The following is a 19,980-nucleotide window of genomic DNA, read 5'->3' on the forward strand; positions in this document are numbered from 1 at the left end:
TTTTTTTTTAGTTGTGTCAGTCTTTTTGTAAATAAGCGATATGTTTATAGCAGAAAACGATCGATCACTTCATAGATAATTTAGAGCGCGGCCGTAACGAGTAGAAAAAGTACCTAATGCAAAACACAATATTTGTTTAGCGAATTATTGTTGTTGGCCGATTGCTTGAGAGCTTTTGAGATTTTTTCAATTCAACAACAACAAAGCAAGCGCTGGCAAAGCGTTAAGATCCATTTAAAAAGTGTGTATATGTGTGAAAGTATTTATGTATTATGTATGAATTTAGTAAATACGAAGGCCGATTTTTGTAACTTTTTAAGTTTTTTATGAAACTATTTTTTTTTTAATAAAATGAAAAAATTAACAAAACTATTTATTGTTAAGGCGAAGTGCGATTACTTAATGGCCACTTACATGCATAAATTCAACAAAGAATAGGGATTATGTAGAATGTAATGAGTTTCGGAGGATTGCCCAAATAAAATTTCACCCGGAGTTAAGTGTTACAATTTCTATACAATTCGTAGGCACTTAAATTATAGGAAACAAAATTAATTGAATTGCCGCCTTTTAAAATAAAGTTTCTAGAATGAAAATGTTGTGAAATATATTACTGCATACATATTCAAGCAAATTCGAAAGAACAATTGGAGTAATTTATTAGATCAGTCTTTTAGTAGCCTACAATTGATATTTGCAGGGCAATTCTAACAAAGATAGTTGAAAGTCGTTTGTAAAATAATTAAAAGACAGTAGGCAATGTAGTTTGAAAGATTTGGTTTATTCTGGCACTGAAGTCTTACAAAAAAAGCTCCCTCGCCAACTTTCATGGTGAAAAACTCTTTTGAGAGTAAGCACTTAAGCATGTTCAAATGGAGATGGACAAGTATGTATGTACAGTGGTGGCCACATAAATAGGGATACTACTTATTTACAAGTTTTACCATTTATGTTTTCTTTATTTATTTTTAATTTATAAATGTATGTATATAATATAAGAATTAGCGTTGATTTTTTATGTATTTTTTTGTTTCTTGTCTTTATACACCAGCCACCTACATGGTACTTTCAGTTGTAGTGACTGTATAAAGCATTTTTGGGGCAATATTATTATACCTACTACTATTCGGAGGGATATAACAGAAAATACCATTTTTTTGCTGTTGGTGTTGCTCATTCTCTCACACATAAAAAAAAATATTCGAACATACTTTGTATGGAGGAAAATGCACCGCCAGCAAAAAAACTTAAAAATTATCAAAGCAAATATTTAGCCGCTTAACACTTGAACAATATTAAACTAAAATTAAGTGGGCTATATAACTGCACTTTTTCTAGAAATTCGAATTAAAAAGTTTGAAACTTCGATGACCATTTTGTGATATTTGGCGCACTTTTATAAATAGTGTACAAGGTTCAACTCTGAGTTGCATGGTTTTCTTTGTGGTATAAACAATATATATATAATATATCATTTTGATTGCACTGCTCCAACAGTTGCAATGGCCAAGTGAGCAAAGTACTGGCGCGGCATTCGAGGGGTCCTAGGTTGGAATCCTCGGGCAGCGGATTTTTAATTTTTTGCAAATTATTTTCTTTTTTTAATGCAATTTTAAGTTTTTGTTAATTAATTATTTTTTTCTTTCTTAATTGATTTTTTTCCTTTTTTTAATAATATTATTTTTTTTCTTTTTCTAATTAAGTTTATCTTTCTTTTTGTGTAAATTTTTTTATTCTTTTCATTTAGTTTTTCCGCTCATTTTTAGTTTTTATTACTTTAAAAGAAAAATATTTTCTAATATTTTAAATAAAATAAACTTTAAATAATTTTAATTATGTAAACTTAACTGTTCCACCATGTTTAAAGTTTTTCTTTTATTGCTAAGTTTTGAAAACGTATTGCTAAGAGACAAACAGAATAATGCTAATACCTCCTCGCTAGCAAATCTTTCAATTAATCTTCCGAAAGACAGAAAAGAGCTTTCAAAATTGTTGCTAAGATTGACAATTGTCTTACGAAAGACTGTGGCGAGTGGAAAGACAGTAAGCAGTTTCTTGTGTGTCACAGAAGTGAACACCCCAACAGACCACTGCTGGAGGAGGAGCCTCCGCCCAGGCACGTCAGGGGGCACCTATTCATGTACAAGGACGCAGTCCAGACCTACACAGACCAACCACTGGACCCAATGACGTACAGACGAGCGATTAACGACATTCATAAGGAGTCTGTCTCCACCAACCTCGACTCCCGGCCTAGGAATGTCGTTATCGGAGCCCAATCACCACCTGTGGAAGAGACGGAGCTTCAGTTACCTAGAGAGACCCGCGTTACCCTGGCTCAGTTACGGTCTGGATATTGTAGTCGCCTAAACAGCTACCTGTCCAGACTCGACCCAAACATCCCAAATGAGTGCCCGGCATGTGGAGACTCCCCCCACGACACCAACCACCGCTTCACATGCCAGCTCAATCCGACTCAACTAACACCCCTCTCCCTTTGGTCCGACCCCATCGAAACAGCTCGTTTCCTGGGCCTACCGTTAGTTGAGCTTGACGATAATGATTAAAAGTTGACCCGAAACAGGCGGGTCTTAGTAGTGCCGCTACAACAACAACAAGTGGAAAGACAGTGGCGAGAATTTTCCTGTTAATAGTTACCCAAAAAAGTCACTCCAGTAACGATTGCCACTGTTGGTTGTTTCCAACCAAACTTGGTTGTTTTTCTTTTATTTATTCTAATTTGGTTGTTTAGTTTTTTCTCTGGTTTGGTTGTTTTTTTAATGAGAAGTTAGAAAATTTTTTCTTTACAAAAAGTAAAATTGCATACGGAATGCCAAAAATTAAGAAATGAATTTTTCAAAATACTATTTTTAATTTAACGTGTTTTATATGCACATATAAAAAGTAAATATGTGATAGAACGCACAAGTATCTCAATAATTTTGGTTTTCCGAAATAGCAGCTATAACTTCTGCCAAAATGTAAATTAATGTTGTTTTTCTACAAAATTTTCATAAACAAAAAACGCCCTCAAGCTAAATAAGTAAGATGAAGTTTTTTTTTTTTTTTTTTTGTAATAAGTTTTGCTTTTTGTAATAGATAAGTGGATAAGTAAAACCATGGTTCCGACACCATAGACCTTCTAGGTATTTCCAGGCGAAATACTGTCCAAAGAGATCGTGGTGAATTTAAAGTACTTTAAAGCTTTGCACCATTTTGAGATCCATGCAGAGACTGAAATGATAGTTGGCTAGGCAATAAACGGACTATACGGACGACGCAAAGCATCAGTAAATTGTTCCCGAATCAATAAAGATATGTGTGGTTTAGCCATATCGTAATGGAGGAAAAAGCCATTTTGTTGATTAATTTGGGCCCTTTGTATTGAATCGCTTGCTTTGATCGAATTTTTCTCTTGTCAATAGACAGTACAACCAATGCGGGTTTGGCCGCTGTTAATGAAACTTTTAGGGTTTCGGCTAAGATCTTTTTGCCCATTATTTACGTACGATATTAACTCTCATCAATAGCTTTGAGAAATGCTTCCGCTAAATCGGCTGTTTTATAAGAGATTGCGTTTTCCGATTGAAGTTAAACGGTCACAAATGGGTAAAATCTGGCAACGCCATTATCAATTGTGCTCAATTCAGTTTGCCATTTCTGCCTCTAAATTATTTTCTCACATGTTACATGAAACCTTGGAGGCCTTGACAACATTGTGCGAAGCGTTGCCGAGATGGGGACCGTATCTTTCATTGAAAAAGTCGTCGAAAATTTGACTTTCAAAATGTGCCACATCTGAACTAGCTACGGTGCTCACATCATCGAAATTATATTCAAACACTAATGGCATAAGACTATATTCTATATATTTTGTTTTGACGGCGTCAATTCAAATACATTCATCAAAAAGCAAAGTAGAGCAAGAAATTATGTACATAATTGCAATAGGAAGTACTACGCTGCGATTTTTCACTTACGCGTAATCGATTGGTAAATTCAATGCTTTTTTTATGATGCATGTATGGACAGGAAATAAAGTTACCTACACGTACGCTGACCGTCCGCACCGATTTTGGCGGGACAGTACCAATTTTGAGAAAATTGTCCCGATTTTTTACGTTTGTACCGATTAAATCCCGATTTTCAGTGTTTTTTTTTTATTAACCCTTTGAGGGCCGATGCTGCGCATAGGCAACATTGACATTTCGATTTATAAATCTTGTTGTTTGGATTAATATTTTAAAGGCTTGTTTTAGTTGATACTTTAGAATGTTGTGAAGGCAAAAAGATGAACCCGGAATGCCACGTATACATATTTGGTTTTCAAAGGAAAAAGTAACTATTCAGGTGAAGCGAGAAATCTTAAAAAATACCTTACAATCAAAAATGGGGAAAAATATCCAAAAACTTTTAATTTTTTGGATCTGAAATTTACGAATGGAACTTTTACATATATACATGACTAGGAAACACCTCCGAAGGAAGCTTTTAATCACGTACCTATGCACCTCGCTATTTTCGGTTCTTATTCAATTTTGTATTACAAATTGCCTGTCGAGAATAGCAAGGTTTGAAATCGGTACCCGATAGACTTTTCGCCATTGAATCGGAATCAGGAACCACAATTTAAAAGTTGTCACTTCCAACCTCAAATTTTTGTATGAATGTAGGTTTTTTAAGGTTAGAAAAATAAAGACAAATAATAGAAGAATAATTGACTAATGGCGAAAAAACAGATTTTAGAGGTTTGGTCGGTTTTCTGTCAAAGTTCAAACAATTATTTAACTGAGCTCTCTATTTGTTCTTTCCAGCCAAATTTTTTCGACTATGATGCAATTTTAAATAATTTGCAAATCAACTTACATTCTAAATTGAAATATTTTACTTTGAAATGAATGGCATTTATGTACGTGTGCATTTTATGTAGATGGCATCCCTTTTTTAAAACTTTCATGAGCCAATGGGCCGTATGATTAAAAACAAATGGTTGTTTCGTTTCTACCAAAAAATGTCGCCTTTTGATTGCCCCTTTCTCTTTTCGTTTCTTAAAATGTCACACTCTTGTAAGGCAAAAAAGGCACATTCTCTGCCCTTTGTAAGAGGAGATGGTTGCCCTGAAAATGGTTGTTTAAAACGAAAATATTAGGAAATGCGCGATCTAGACAAGGGCAAGGAGGCAAAGACATGCCTTTTTAAATGGTTGCGTGTAACATAAAACATATTTTACACCGGGGAAGGGCAACATTTTTCGGAAGAAACGAAATCACCATAAGCAATTGCTCTTACTTGAATATATTTCAATAAATTGAGTAAAAGGTCAGAAATTTAAAAAAAAAGCAATTGCTTGGTTTTTATTCATAAGGCTTCGCATGCAAATGCCACAAAAAAAAATCATATACCAATAACTTTGCATGCAAATACCACCAAAAAAAACTTTCATGTACCAATAGCTTTGCATGCAAATGCCAACAAAAAAGTACTGCATAAAATGCTTACAAATTTCGCTGAATGAGAAAAAACCATTTCGACGAAGCCAATGATTGTCTGCGCTATAACATGTTAATTTTGGTTTTACATATATGTAAATCAGTAAGTATAAAACATGAAAAACGCAAACTTTTAGTACGCATAAAAATATAAACTTAACCGAAAAATTAGTAACTCACTTCAGTGAGTGTTTCAAAATGCAACGAAGGATGAGGTTACAAACCAAAATATGTTGTGTTATGCAAAAACCATAATGGAATGGTTTTAACGGTGCGGTGACTGATTGATGGATCAAAACAAATTCGAAAGCAATAGAAATATACATATATGCAGTATATTATAGGATAAATGAACACAACAATGAGCTGCAGTGACAAGAGAGAATGTTTGGGGTGATGTAACTGCTGATTTGTACAAATAAATGCAATTGATTATTGGTGATTGTTGTGGTGTACGTGTGTGTGTGTGGCTGGTTAGGAATGATATATTTGTTTTTGTATTCTTGCTTTTTTTTTATTTAGTAATGGCATTTTGTAATGAATTCTAACCCGCTTCTTGCTGCCACCGAGTTGCTTCAACTCGCCATTCGGCTGTCCACCGACGACGCCACCGCCTACAACAGTCACTACGCCGCCGCTGCCAAAGCTGCCGTTTGAGTTTAAGTTGAGACTATTCAAACTAGTTATACTATTACTGGTGCCTGTAATGATTCCATGCTTATTGTTGTTGTTGTGCAACATAACGACAGCCGCAGCGGATGCTGAATGCACCATTGCTGTTGATCTATCAACACTACCTGATTTTGTGAGTTGTTGTTTTCCACGTTTGCCATGTATCGGTGTGCCACCATGACCACTATCGACGGTCGCAATATCATCATCATCATCATCTTCAATGTCAGCGTCAATGCCATTAATAGCATTATCGTCGTTGCCGCTATCATTTTGGGAATTAAAATTAAGCTTATTTGGACTATTAGTAAATTCATCACAATTCGTTTGTTCGGTTTGATTCGAAAGCACGGACGCCGACAGTGCAGGACTGCTGTGGAAGTTGGATCTTTTCAAGCTATCACCACCAATAATGGCAACATCACCAACACCAACACCAACACCAACACCAACACCACCATTCACACCATTTAGGAAGATATCGTTTTCATGGCAACTGCTATTGTCCGAATCAGCGCCGTCCTTGTTAACATCACAGCCATTTTTATTATTAGTATTTTTTAAATGATTATTATTATTGTGTTTGCGTTGTCGATGCGACATTTCGGGATTTGTGTTTTGTGTGACGACAGCGATGGTGGTAGCGGTGGTGGGGGTGCAGCCGCTGCTGATGGTGGTGGTGACGCCAGCGCCACGCTCTAGACCCTCATCTTCTTTGTCTGAGTTGCTGTTTTTGCGCTTGGCATCGGCATCATCGTATTTGCCGTGCTTCTTACGCATCAACTGTGTGGTGCAGGCGTAGCATAAACGAACATTGCAATGTTGCGTGCGTGGTTAACGGTTTTTTTTTTGTTGTTGTTTAAATTTCAATATTTATGCATAATTAAATTATTATTATGATATCGTAATTTTTTATTATTCATTTTCATTAAAGAATTCGTGCAACAAAATGCATCCGTATCGAAAAAAGAGAGAAAAATATCAAAGAAAAATACATATTAAAACAATCCGTAACATTTCTGATTTCTGCTTATCATTAAAATTGTTGTTATAAAGCAGTTTTTGGGCTAATGAATTTCGTTAGTTGGAAAAGAATTTTCGCTTGAATTTTTGATATTTTTTTGTTGCTATTTACTGACGGCTGCAAAATCAAGTTTAAAAATTAAAGAAATATTTAAATTATGGATTAACTGTAAAGGTAAGTACATTGATAAGGCAGATATGTGTGGTACTTTTGCAGAGTGGCGCGCAAATTGAAGCCAAATGAACGTGCGATTAGTCACAAAGTTTGATTAAAATATAGTAGTGTGTACCCAGTGTAACGAATATTGCTCTATGAAACCTGAAATTTTGGATTTATTTATGTTTTAATATTACTAATTGGCAGCTTATAGCAAGTGAATGTGTAACATAAAACCCGATGAGAAGGCGACTGAATCCCTTGAAGACCTCAAATTGACGGGTGCTGTAACACTTTTCAGTTGTAACCTAGGAACTTTTAATTGAATGGGTTTGCACCGCGCATGTGCTGCGAAACTTCACACTGCAAGAACATACGTTAAGTAATAAAACCATTTACCGCAAAACATCAAGACCCACCCTACAAATTGAAGGAGACTCGGCTAAATGCTTAACAAAAATGTGAGCTTTCAATATTTTATTTTTATTTTTTTTTTTCTTTTGGCTTGCCCACTGCGTCTTCAGCTACAAAACTCGAAAAATACACTCAGAAAATTCGGTGTCCACTTGTGTAAGAGTGGATTGCCTCAGGGGTAACTATGGTTGACTTCGAAATGGTTTGACCTATGTATCTATAATAAACTACATCTTTCACATTGCGCCCGATGCAGATACCTCACTTTGATTGCGATTGACCAAGTCGCTGTATCCAAGATTTTTTGTTTATTTGGTATTCTTGAATTAGATACATTTTTCTAGCAGTATTCACAAGTGATTTTCATTCCCGTCAACGTTGCCTAATTGGTACAAATCCTTGCAATCGATTGGAAAAAAATACTTCCCAGAAGATAATTTGGGTAGGCCTGCCTAAGTGAAGCCATTCTTAGAGGCTTACCCGAGAAGCGCCGAAAAGCGGCTTCCCTGCAAGTCTTCTACAATTTGGGCGAATGTATAAGTTTATATTATTAAGCATTTAAAATGAATTTCAAAAGGCATTTTATGTTGCAATAAAACATATTTCATATCAACCTCAAAAAAAATACGTAAAGGAAGTATGATTTTTATAAATTAAAGTAGCAGCTTTAGAAGAACTCGTCCCTCCAAATGGTTTTCTAAAGTACATCCTACAAAATCCCTTCGGAAGCCCTTCTGTGGGCAGCGAAAGCAGAAGCCCTTCTATTTGTACCACTCAATACGAAACAGAAAGGAGAAAGGAATGCAGTGAAAAGCTTGTTCACAGGAACAAAGCAAGTAATATACTACGTTTTGAAGCTATGTAACGCTACTTTAAAACGCATTTGCAGTAATAATTTTGCCAACAGTTGTAAATGCTTTAAAACTAATAATATAATATCCAATAGTTTATTTCCTTTGAATTTAACTTGTTTAGGGTGCCGGCCCGTGAAATATTTTTTTACGTATTCTAAACATTATTTTGCGTTACTACTGAACACACAAAAACGCGGTGACCGCCGGCGGTTCTTTTCCATAGTCATGTCCCTGTTTAAACCCTTGCTTTACCCGGAGGAGGTTAAACACACAATTCTTTCAAATATGTAAAAAAAATTATGAATCTGAATTTGAATAAAAACTATGCAGCCCCTGGTATGTTAAACAAGAAAATAGTATTGCCTTTTTTAAGAAAAATTAATGGCTTAGTTTTTGAAGGAAGGCTTGAATAAGTAACATAAGTTTTGTTAAGTTGAGATAACTTTTTTTTTTTATTTCGAATGTCATATAAACATTAGGAAGAAATGCATTTATCAGTTCTAAAGGACCAAATCTCTTTACTTTTTACTACGTTTGAACTTATGAACTCAAATGAGAGAATATTGATTTGAAATGACGCCATAATTAAGTGAACAGGGATTCGAAAATTAAGCCTTATTATTTACAGCTTTTTTTGTTGATGAAATAATATAGAATCCATTTTATGACATTTTTCTATCCCAGTGCAAAAGCTAACTAATGTTTTTTGTACAGCGTAAATGATAAAATCTTTTATTAACTCAGCATTGTTGTTGCCCATCGATAAGAGTGCAAATACATACAAGTGTATGTATGTATACATCTATATGTACATATATCTGTATTATTTTCTGTGTATACATAAGTTAAATAAATAATATTTGTTAATAATTGTGCGCAATATGCGCTTTTCTACGTCTGCCCAAATGTATATATGTGTCTGTGTATGCGCAATATATTTTTCCATATGTAAAGAGCGTGTCAGACGTGGCAATATTTCTAACTTTTCCACGCAATTCGCTGTCAGATTGAGGAAGAGAAATTTTATTTCGATGTGTGAACAGCCAGAATGACCTTTCTATCACATTTCGGAAATCAATTTCTGAAATAAAAGTTGCAAGATTATACTGCAATTGAGAGAGCGCAAATCGATTTCGGAAATATATTTCAACTTGCTCGTACTGGACTAGCAAATCTGCAATTCGCCTTTCGGAAAAAAAACCTCTTTCGAAAGACGCTTTACATGCAAGGTGTGACTGCCCATGCAACTGCTTTCTGAAATTTCTTAATTTGACAGCCTTTTCGAAAGATATTGCATTGCCACGCTTGACAGGCTCTTAAGGGTTTGTATGGTGTGTGCTTCATGCGCTGAATGATGAAGTGATCGTAGTTTTGTTAACTAATAAAGATAGTTTTTTGCATTTCATTTGGTCTATTTTTTTTTTTTTTAATTTTCAGGCAAAAATAATACTATATATTAAATGAAATTGAATGCAAAGGAAGTTTACAAACAAAAAATAAAAACAAATATGTAAATATGTACATAGTCCAAGGGTAATTAACTAAAAGTAATTCAAAGAAAAATGGGCAAAGCTAAAAGCTAGCTAAAAACAAATTTGAAATGGTGTTTAAATAGTAACTACAGGCACTGCCTTTTGTTTTTACATTTTCATTTCACTTTTTCACTACAACCCCACTCACTTACCTCATCTTCACGTTTACGCAAAGTCGATTGCACCTCCTCAAATTCCTCCTGCGCATCGCTGTCCTTCATGAAATAACCTTCATAGATCATTTTCAAGCCGAATATGGCAAACAACGCCGTTGAAATGTAGTATGTATAAATCTTAGGAATAATGGTAGCTGCCATGCCGAACACCACCGAGAGTACGGTCATCAGCGCCAGCGCTGATATGGCGCCAGCAAAGACGATTAGGCGCGGATGGCGCATCGCCATTATGGCAGCAATGAAGAAAGTCTTATCACCTAATTCAGTAAATAATATTACTGATATCGATGCGGAGAACGCATCGATAAAACCGGAATTAGTTTTAGTTTCCTTGGTGGCATCACTTTCATTCAATTCATTGTCTGCATTTCCATTTACGGCATCTTTCATAAATTGTGTGTCATCGGGGAAGGCCTATAGAAAGAGATGAGCATTGATTATTAGTGGATTTCGTAATTATTTATTGCTGATTTTGTTGCACTTACGCTTGGTACACCTAGTGTTGCAACACTTTCATCTATTTCTCTGCGTGCTACCTCCGCCTGACATATGGTAGAGAATGTCAATACGGCCATTAATGCTATGAGCATTTGCAATCTGGCCGAACGTTTGAGATAAACATTATGTTTGGTGGTTTGCCAAAAGTATGACTGATTTTGTGACATCTTTTGGCGTGTTTGTTGGTATTTTAAATTTCTTTAAGAAGAGGGTGTCGATAATTGTATGTGTGAGAATATTACAATTTCTGCTTTACACGTGTTATTATATCACAGTTCAAAAATAAATTTGCTAATTTATTCCGAAAAAGCGCTGCTTCAAATTGTGAGTCCAATTGCGACAAGCAACTGTAATGAAATGAAAAACAGTTAAGTATAATTACTTTCAGTTTTGAGTTATTTGATAAAGAAAATGATACATATTTGGTCTATTTAGACTGACTACTTGACAAAACATGAGATAGGCGTTATCTTTTTTGCTTAAGCGGTGATAGCATCTGCCTGAAGATAACTTCTTTACGCTGATAATTTATGCTTGTGTTATGTGGCATGGAAACAAAATGGTGACAATAGACGATGATAAAACACGCTGTTTTGCGAAGGAGTCAGTCACGTAGTGGCTGGATAAACAATGAGATTTTCTTACAATCTCATTAACCGCGAACAAGTTGTTTACTACGTTTTATGAGAATGTATGCAAACATCTGTTTTTTTTTTTATAAGCGCGCAATCTTATCTGACTTCAGGGAGTGTATTTGGCAATTGGAGTGGTTTACATTTGTATGTATAAGTAATATACATTAGACTGACTCTTCTCTATAAATAAAAAACATTGGTTTGTTTCTCCCCTAAACGAAAGCTGCTATTTTAAGAAACCACAACAAACAGGTAGTGCGGGTCATAAGTAAAGTAAACTCTATATTATTCTTGTCGCAACAGCAGGATATTCCGTCAGTTGTTATCATCTTCACTATGCCTACTCGGGAGAGCCTGGGATCTGCCGCATTCTAGGCTTGTATGTGCTGAGACTGGCTTGCACTATGTCGCGGTGTAAGTGTGTATGTACATAGTACATATGTATGCATATTAGACTGCATTACCAAAAAAAGTTGCGGTTTTCCGGCGAGATTACAAAATTTAATATATTCTAAGGCTTCTACTAAAATATTTCGGAAAAATATCAAGATTTACGTGAGCTGGACCGGTTTGAAAATACCTTTAAAAATGGAGTTTTCGTATCTTAAGGGATTTTTTGAAAAAAATCCCATCAGTTGACAAAACAATTTAAGCCTAAAAAATCTACATAAAGATATTAAAAAATTGTATCAACGGAATAATAATAATGGGACTTTCGATGCTGTTTTTTTTAACTTTTTTCAAAGATTTATGTAAGAAAAACTTGAATACCTGCTCCAAAACTTTACCGGTATAGACTTATTAAGTATCAGTGGAAATGTATTTTCACACCAGTTTTATTTCTTTGCAAACAGACTCATTCACGTCCAAATTTTTTCTTTACCAACTACCATCACCTCTTAATCCAACGTGGAATGACACTCGTTTATCTTACCTTCCTCTTTCATACTTTGAATGAGCTTATTCGCAAAGAAACTAAAAGGGTGAGAAGATACCTTACCAGTCTTTAAAAAAAGATCAAAAACAGCATCAAAAATCTCATTGATTCCATAGACAATTTTTTTTTTAATATTTTTATGAAAATTTTTTAAGCTTAAACTGTTAAGTCATCTGAGGTAATTTTTTTCAAAAAATATTAAAAAAAAAACTTTTTTAAATAAAAAAAAAATGAATTTTTAGAAGTATTTTTAAATTGGTCCAGCTAAGTAAATCTGCATTTATTGGCCAGATCTTTGGTGTACTGTTTCTTTGAGAACGGTAATATGGCTAAGACATCCTAATGCAAACTAGTGATCAATGACACACGTTGTTGCTGTTAGCGATATTCGAAATTTCAGCATACTCCGTTTGTGTTGGGTAGCATTGCAGTCGATTCTAGTGTCGTAAGTATTCTACGTGGGTACACTCATTCACCATAATTGTAACATTGCTCCAAATGATTGGCTAACTTTCCCTTATCGGTGAAACGACTTAAATCAACTAAAAGTATCGCGAACGTAATTGCACGCAATTACACGATTCAAGTCAAGGACATTGGCTTAGCAACCGCAAATACATATGTATGTACATATTCATATGTATATTTATGTATGTATAAATAATTGTGTACATACATGCATACATATATGGATATCTAGTGCGATACATTCTGAATTAAAAAAATATATATACAAAATTAGTGACTTATTAGCCTCGCTTGTACTCGTATACAAACAATACAAGTAGAATGTGTTATTAAGCTACAACTGAGTATTAAACAACACATTTTACGCTTATAAAAGTACAATCGTTAAACGATTTTCTTAAATACCTTAGTGCAATACAATTACCACAGCTAGAAAATCTTGTTAGTATTCTAATGCTTATAGTTTTTCTTAAATACATTCGTGAAGGGTACCTACTCTAAACGCCAGTTAACCCCAGCAGAGCTTAGAGATGCCGACTTTTCACTTATGTAGTTTATTTATTTTTTTTGCATTCCAGTTCTGCTTGGTTTGCTATCACGTAATTGTTTTCCCTTCTGTTATACATACTATACATACATACATATATCATGTATGTACCAGAGAACAGCTTTGAGTATGATCGTACCTTTTTGATCACACTCACTAAAAATCAAGCACAAGCGAACGCCACACTCGGCTACTATGTGTTCGATCGAGATGCATACCCGACAGCTGCTTTGGTTACGAACGAGTCTGTTCGATCACCCTCGCTATAAATTGAGCACAAGCGAACACCACACTCGGACACCCGCAGCTAACCCGAAAATTTGTGTAACAATGAAACGGACACCCGAACATTGCGATAAAATGCAGGACAACAAAGAAATTTACGCTGAAGGTAACTGGCGCCAATATGTTCCCACAAAGCATACGAAAATGTTGTTGCTTTGTGCTTGTGCATACGCAATGAAAAAATTAAAAGCGAAGTAGACAAAAATGTTTTTGCATCTATTTCGTATAGTTTCGCGTGGAAAGCTGTGTGTGTATATATTAGAACACAGCCTAAAACTATGTAGGTACATAAGTACTTTTACAAAAAATAAATGTGCACCGAGTGTATAGGGCTTGGGCATTGCCGATCTACACACATTTATACCTAAATGAATGTAGGCGTCGTGATGCCGCATTTTGTATGAGCAAAAATATAAGAAATGGTTAAATGTACACTTATACTAGGTTCACATATAAGTAGATTATCCTCATTTTCGAGCTTAACACCCTAATCTGTAATTATAACAAGAGATTAGCCATATAAAATTCGTCCCTTGTTAATCTGTAATTATAAAATAATCTCAGATTTAACCGATAACTTTTCGGTGTCCATCCTAGTTTTATCGATTGTTTTTGCGAAAGAGAGGAGAAATGCCAAATGTAAAAGTAAACAAAAATGTACGCTAGCAAGTAAAAGAGGTTTGTAAAGGTATTTTTAATAAAATGTTAAGCTAAAATATATTTATATTGCTTATTATAGCAGAAAAACGTGATCACGGTGGCACAGAGAAGAAACATAACTTTTCCTTGAGATGTGAGAATAACAAGCACAACAAATTTGACGGCTGATAATCTGAGATTTGCCTGTGTAAACGGGGTGATTAAAAAACGAGTTTTGATTGATATAATATTGATATGTGAACATAGTTTTAAACAAACTACCGAAAAATTCAACCTTCTCTTTACCCTCTACGCACAAAAACTAAGAACACCGCGATGAGAAGGCAACATTTTTTGTAGAAACAAAAACGTCATAAGCCAATCAAGAAAATTTTGTGCACACTCGGGTTGAAACTCGAACACCCGGGTATATTGAGCTGCAAAGCACCCGAACCCAATCAAGTATGTATGAAAAGCAATCGGGTGTTGTGGCCAACATGTTCGTCTTGAGCTCAGTCGATAACGAACAATACTTCTGCTCGTATACAGAGAACGATGCAAAACGGGTTTTGTTAGATGATCGAGTATACACGAAAATCATGCACCCGCTGCAGATGTCTGGTATGTACATAGAAATGTATATATGTACATATGAACTCATAAACTAAAGCATTCAATGGGGAACGTAATTGTAAAAGGAAAAATATTATTAATATGCAATCGCTAGAATAGCGAGCTTTTATATCTTTTGAACCAAAATATTTTTAGGTGATCCTTCCTGAGTTTCAGTTTCTCTAATTTATTCATGGAGGTTGTAACACTGGCAGAAGAAAATCAACGTCCCAAGATATTTAAATTTTAAGGTAATACCTACATACATATGTACATATAAATAATAAAGAGAGCGGCAATTTTTGGCACTATCTTCCCGATGCCTATTGACTTGGCCAATTCGATTAGGCAGTTACAGCGCCAAAGATCTTAGACCTGCGACAGTAGCATCTATGTTAACAGAACTTAACTTAAATCTCCCCTTGAAAAGCCACTTTCAGATATTTCACTTGAAGATTTAGCTATTTGTAGGACAGGATTAGAAAGAAATATACAAACTAGTTCAATAGTAATTCTGGGAAATGTTCTCAATAGTATGTTAGTTCGAGGCTGTATAAGAAAAGAGGAAAGACTAAGGAATTCAACGACATGATTCTCTTGCTCCTCCTACTCTAGGGCTCTCAGGCGTGCCTCGAACACACAGATCCCTTTCCGGAACCCAACTCATTCATTCAATAACAATGGTACTTCAATAACTTACAGAATATTTCGTAAGTTTTTTACGCGACTGTAAGCAACTAAACCTTTCAAATGGCCCGTAACGCTCGTATTCACTTCAAATGAAATGTGACACAGCCCAAAGTAATTAACAAAATGCGGATACGCGCTAAATTTACAACGCAGATGTACATATAAACGCTTTCATAATTCATTGTGTTTAGTTTGGTTGAAAAAATTGGCAAATGCGCTGTGCTACCCGGTTCACTTTTTGTTTAAAGGAAGCATTAGAGCACGATTGCTCACAAATCTCAGTCGCCCATGTACATTATCGATTAACTTTCCGGATTTTCAGTCTTACTTGATTTATGTGTACATACATACATATGTACATATGTTTCGCACTGCAAGGCTGGTTGTTTATTTTAATTTTTCTTGAGAAAGTTAAAAAAAATATGCCAAATTCAATTTTAAATTGTTTTTGTGGTCCGCTACAAGGCCAATTTTAGTTTTGATTTCTTATTGCCCGTCCGCGTCTGGTTTATTTTTAAACATAAACGAACAACAAAGACACTTAAATATTATATTTATTTAATCAATGTATTTTGCAGTGGCAGAGAAAGCAAAAATTAACAATGTTCTTGATTGGAGGGGTGGCCCGGCGCCAAAAGCTCTGACTTTGCCAGCGTCACTGCTGACGTAAATGGCAAGCGATACACACTTCGAACGTTTGTTAATTACCGCAAATTATATCGCTTTTTCAGTTGAAACAAGATTTTTTTAACTCTTTTAGCACACAGGTGATTAAATTAAATGAAATAGGCTTTTTAATCGATTTTTTTTATGATTTTACACGAAAACCTAAATTAAACGCTCACACTTACTTCGACTTTTTTTCTCCTACTAAAAAAAACGTCAATTTCAGCGTTGCCAACACATGTATTTTAAAGCGCTGACAGATTTGTTTCATTCACCCAAAGAACGTAAATGTATAAGAAGCGACAAAGAACGTAAATTTACGTTCTTTGCACATACGAAAGACAAAAGATCACGCGCAAGGCGAGTTTACACAATGTGGTGTTACTTAGGGTTTACACCGGGCCATGATTCAATAATTTAAATTGAATTTTAATTTTGAGTCCTTTTGCAGTTTTTATACAGCTAAATATAAAATATATATTGTCAAGGCAATCATGTCAAAATGATGTGTTTGTTGTAATTTGGAATTCGTACACTAAATTATGAAAAACCAAAAAAATAGCAAAAAATTTGCATTTTTCGCAATTCACTCGAAATTTTGTACGAGTTAAAAGGACGGTTAAAATCACCCGCAACTTTTTTTTGTTTACCGGTGCCATTATTCCGTGAGTCGCAGGTCCGAAAAATGGCACATTCCGAACGAAAAATGACACTGAAAATTGTACAACGCCGAAACCGGTTTGTCACCAAACCAAGTTTTACAAGGGAAGATGGAAACTCGTCCACATTACCTACCCTGTCGGGAACACCAACTACGAAAATGAGAATAACGGCACATGCAGTAATTAATTGATAGCAAAATATTTTCTAATAAAAAAAATATTATAATTATCAATGGCATTTTCAATCTTGATAATTTATCAAGAAACCAGATTTAAACTTTTGTGCTGGGAGTTCTTGATAAATAATGAAAAATTTGCAAATTATAAAAATATTGAATTTATTAAGTCACAGAAACTGGCTGTAAGTATGTACACTTTTGTTAAGAAATATAGCAGTTTTAAATATTCAGTATATTTTTTCCTCAGCGAAAAAGTGAAGGTTTTGTTAGTGAAAACCAAAGAACGTAAATGTACAAAGAACGTAAATGTATACATTTACATACATTTACGTTCTTTGCTTTTGGTAAAATTTCTTACGAGATTTTGGTAGAAAAACTGTTGGCGAGTGGCAACCATGGTCCAAACAGCTGTTTTGTTCATATTTGACATTTCGCAGCAATGCAAAACGTTAAAAAATTTGTTTTGAATTGCGACTTGGCTGGCAAAATTTTTGCTTTACGCAATTTTTATTAAGAATATTAATAAATAAATAAATGCATTCCATCGCGTTTCATGTAGTCGCAGAGGAGGAGAAAAACCGATTGATTACGGAGGCCGCCGATCGCCGAAAATTGCGTGATGCCATGAATAACAGTGAGACGCCCCAATCTTTGTAAGTCGCTACTTGGTTTCTGCTCGTCCAGTCAAAAACAGCAATTCAATCTTTGTATTACTCCACGGATCTAGCCTCGTTAATTTTTGTAATCATTCTCAACTTTGAGGAGAATTCCTTTTCAGGAGGATAAAGCGAGTATTATTTGAAGTTTCTTTTGCGTCGTTTGTTCTAGAAACGGCAAGAAAACAAATCAATTTGTGGAAAAAAATAAAATGCCTTGATTGCAAAATTTTTTACTGGGCGGCTTAAATAATCATAAATCTATTTTCTCAATTACATATGTTCATTAAATCCATGTTAAGTATTACGGATAACTTTTAATCCTTTAATTTTAGGTCGAAAAAAATAAATAGGCATCAAATCGAAATATTAATAACCCTAATGGAAGCCAGGCCGGACATTGCTCGTGGCTTTCATAAGGGCCACAATGATGAAGTTTCCCGGTTTTGGCGGAACGCAGAGGCGGAACTAAACTCTGCAGGTCCACCACTAAAAAATATTACTCAATGGAAAAAGGTTTGTGAAAGTGACTAAAAGTATAGTTTTCGCTTGAAGTTATCGTCTTCCTCAATTTATGTAGGTGTGGACCGACCAAAAAAAATATGTGCGTCACAAGGCGGCGCAAAGTTTTGAAGCCAGAAAAAGCTCGGGTGGTGGTCCAAACACCCAACAGAAACTTTCTCCCAATGAGGAAGCAATATATAAACTTATTGGAATGAATGAGAACGTTGAACGAATATCTGCGTCTATTTTTGGATTGTCGCCTTCAAGTGTATCTAAGGTCGTGACAGAAGAACCTGAGCGCGACGAGCCTGACAACATAGAGTATTCGGAGAGAACGAAAATAGAGATTTGCGAATCTCAAATTAGTTCACCCGTTACAGTCGACGAGCGTACGCCTTCACCGCCACCAGTATATGTAGCTCCCGAAAAGAAATTAAAGTTTCAGAAAGGGTTGTTAGAAACTGTTACTAAGGCAGTAAACAGTTCAGTAGAGCATCATGAAGAACAGAAACGGCATTTCAGGGAAATGGAGCGGCTTAAAAGAGAAGAAATAGCTGAAATGCGGCGGCACAATAACCTGTTGGAGCAGTTGCTTAAGATGTAAATGTAAAGTATTTTTGTTTATTATATTTGTAACAGTGAAATGTATTCGAATACATATTTTTTTAATAATTTTTATTTCGCAGGTCTTCATATTGTTGTACGCTAAATATATTTGAGTTCTTTTGCCCGTTTGCACCTATCCATTCTTCGCAATGGCTTTCCGCTTTCAACATGCTCTATTAAACTCGTTACTGCCACAGTAACGGTGTTTCTAATAACTTTTGTTGAATGTTGTTGTAGCAGCATACAAATTCCCCAAAGACTTTTTGGGGAGTGTTGCTGTAGTGACAGTCCTTGGCCAGATATAAATCTGGGTCGTTCCGGTTACGTAGACCCGACTGTCGTGGGAACGAACTCTTGTTGAATCTTAAGTTCAGATGTTTTCGCCGATGGTTTCTTTCCAGTACGTCGCAGGTGGCCTAATTTGAGATTTGTGAATATCTACTTCTGCTAACTCCAAATACTCCATGCAGTCAGGCCCGTAACGTTCAGGTTCTTCTGTCACCATCTTATTTTGTCGGCAGAGCCTTTGCTAGAGGAATAGCTATGCCAAAAAATACATACATAGTAACAAAGATTTTTTCTTTTTTTCTAAGTATTTTGTTTCGTATGTATTTTACAGCACAGATGCACTGGAAGTTGGAAATCCTAAAGCTCATACAACTAAGCCTTGCGCACTTTCCTCCATTCCAATGAACTTTAAATCGCTTCCCTATTGGGAGAAAGTTTCTGTCATGGTATAATTCCACCATGGTTTCTGTCAGGTTTTTTGGGCCCGTGCTTCTGATGGCTTTTGAATTTGGTGCCGCATTTCGAAGTGTATATTCCGCGTACAATAATTAAAAGATTGAATAAGTTTAGATATGGATTTAAATGATTTTTTTTTTAGGTTTGATTTAGTGTAGATACTTATGTAAATTTTTATTATTTTTTATGAAATGCAAGAATGGTATTTCGTTTTTTCTAATATTTAAATAAAGACTGAAATATGTGTATGAATGTACATTTTCTGCTGTATGTATACTTTATGTTATATTCTCGTGCCGACCTGTCGAGTAAAGCAAAAATGAAATTAAAACGCA

At 35.2% G+C, this 19,980-nt stretch overlaps 2 protein-coding genes across 3 annotated transcripts; one reads left to right on the forward strand and one right to left on the reverse strand.

The window, feature by feature from the left end:
* Positions 1-6,038: 6,038 nt before the first annotated feature.
* Positions 6,039-16,467, reverse strand: LOC118752257 (uncharacterized protein DDB_G0283357-like; the record flags this gene model as incomplete). Its single annotated transcript, XM_036487115.1, is given in 4 exon segments — positions 6,039-6,944; positions 10,294-10,731; positions 10,803-11,162; positions 16,337-16,467. Coding segments are annotated over 3 exon segments (1,524 nt in total), but the record flags the coding sequence as incomplete, so codon positions are not given.
* A 1,113-nt stretch (positions 16,468-17,580) lies between these two features.
* Positions 17,581-19,826, forward strand: LOC118752258. Of its 2 annotated transcripts, XM_036487117.1 has the most exons (4): positions 17,581-17,788; positions 18,127-18,307; positions 18,372-18,901; positions 18,982-19,826. In XM_036487117.1, exons 1-3 carry the CDS (start codon positions 17,670-17,672, stop codon positions 18,897-18,899), a joined length of 828 nt encoding a protein of 275 aa, XP_036343010.1. In that variant the 5' UTR covers positions 17,581-17,669; the 3' UTR covers positions 18,900-18,901; positions 18,982-19,826. The 2 variants fall into 2 exon arrangements, with proteins under 2 accessions (XP_036343010.1, XP_036343009.1); XM_036487116.1 differs by lacking the exon at positions 18,982-19,826 and having other exon boundaries at positions 18,372-18,973.
* Positions 19,827-19,980: the final 154 nt, after the last annotated feature.

The sequence above is a fragment of the Rhagoletis pomonella genome, unplaced genomic scaffold (assembly GCF_013731165.1).
Source record: "Rhagoletis pomonella isolate Grant_MI unplaced genomic scaffold, Rhpom_1.0 Rhpom_scaffold_01355, whole genome shotgun sequence".
NCBI classification, from domain to species: domain Eukaryota; kingdom Metazoa; phylum Arthropoda; class Insecta; order Diptera; family Tephritidae; genus Rhagoletis; species Rhagoletis pomonella.

Coding starts and splice junctions, on each gene's coding strand:
- LOC118752258 (XM_036487117.1), top strand. CDS start 17,670: ATGCATTCCATCGCGTTTCATGTAGTCGCAGAGGAGGAGAAAAACCGA. Junction 17,789..18,126: donor AGTGAGACGCCCCAATCTTT/GTAAGTCGCTAC, acceptor CTTTAATTTTAG/GTCGAAAAAAATAAATAGGC. Junction 18,308..18,371: donor ATATTACTCAATGGAAAAAG/GTTTGTGAAAGT, acceptor CAATTTATGTAG/GTGTGGACCGACCAAAAAAA.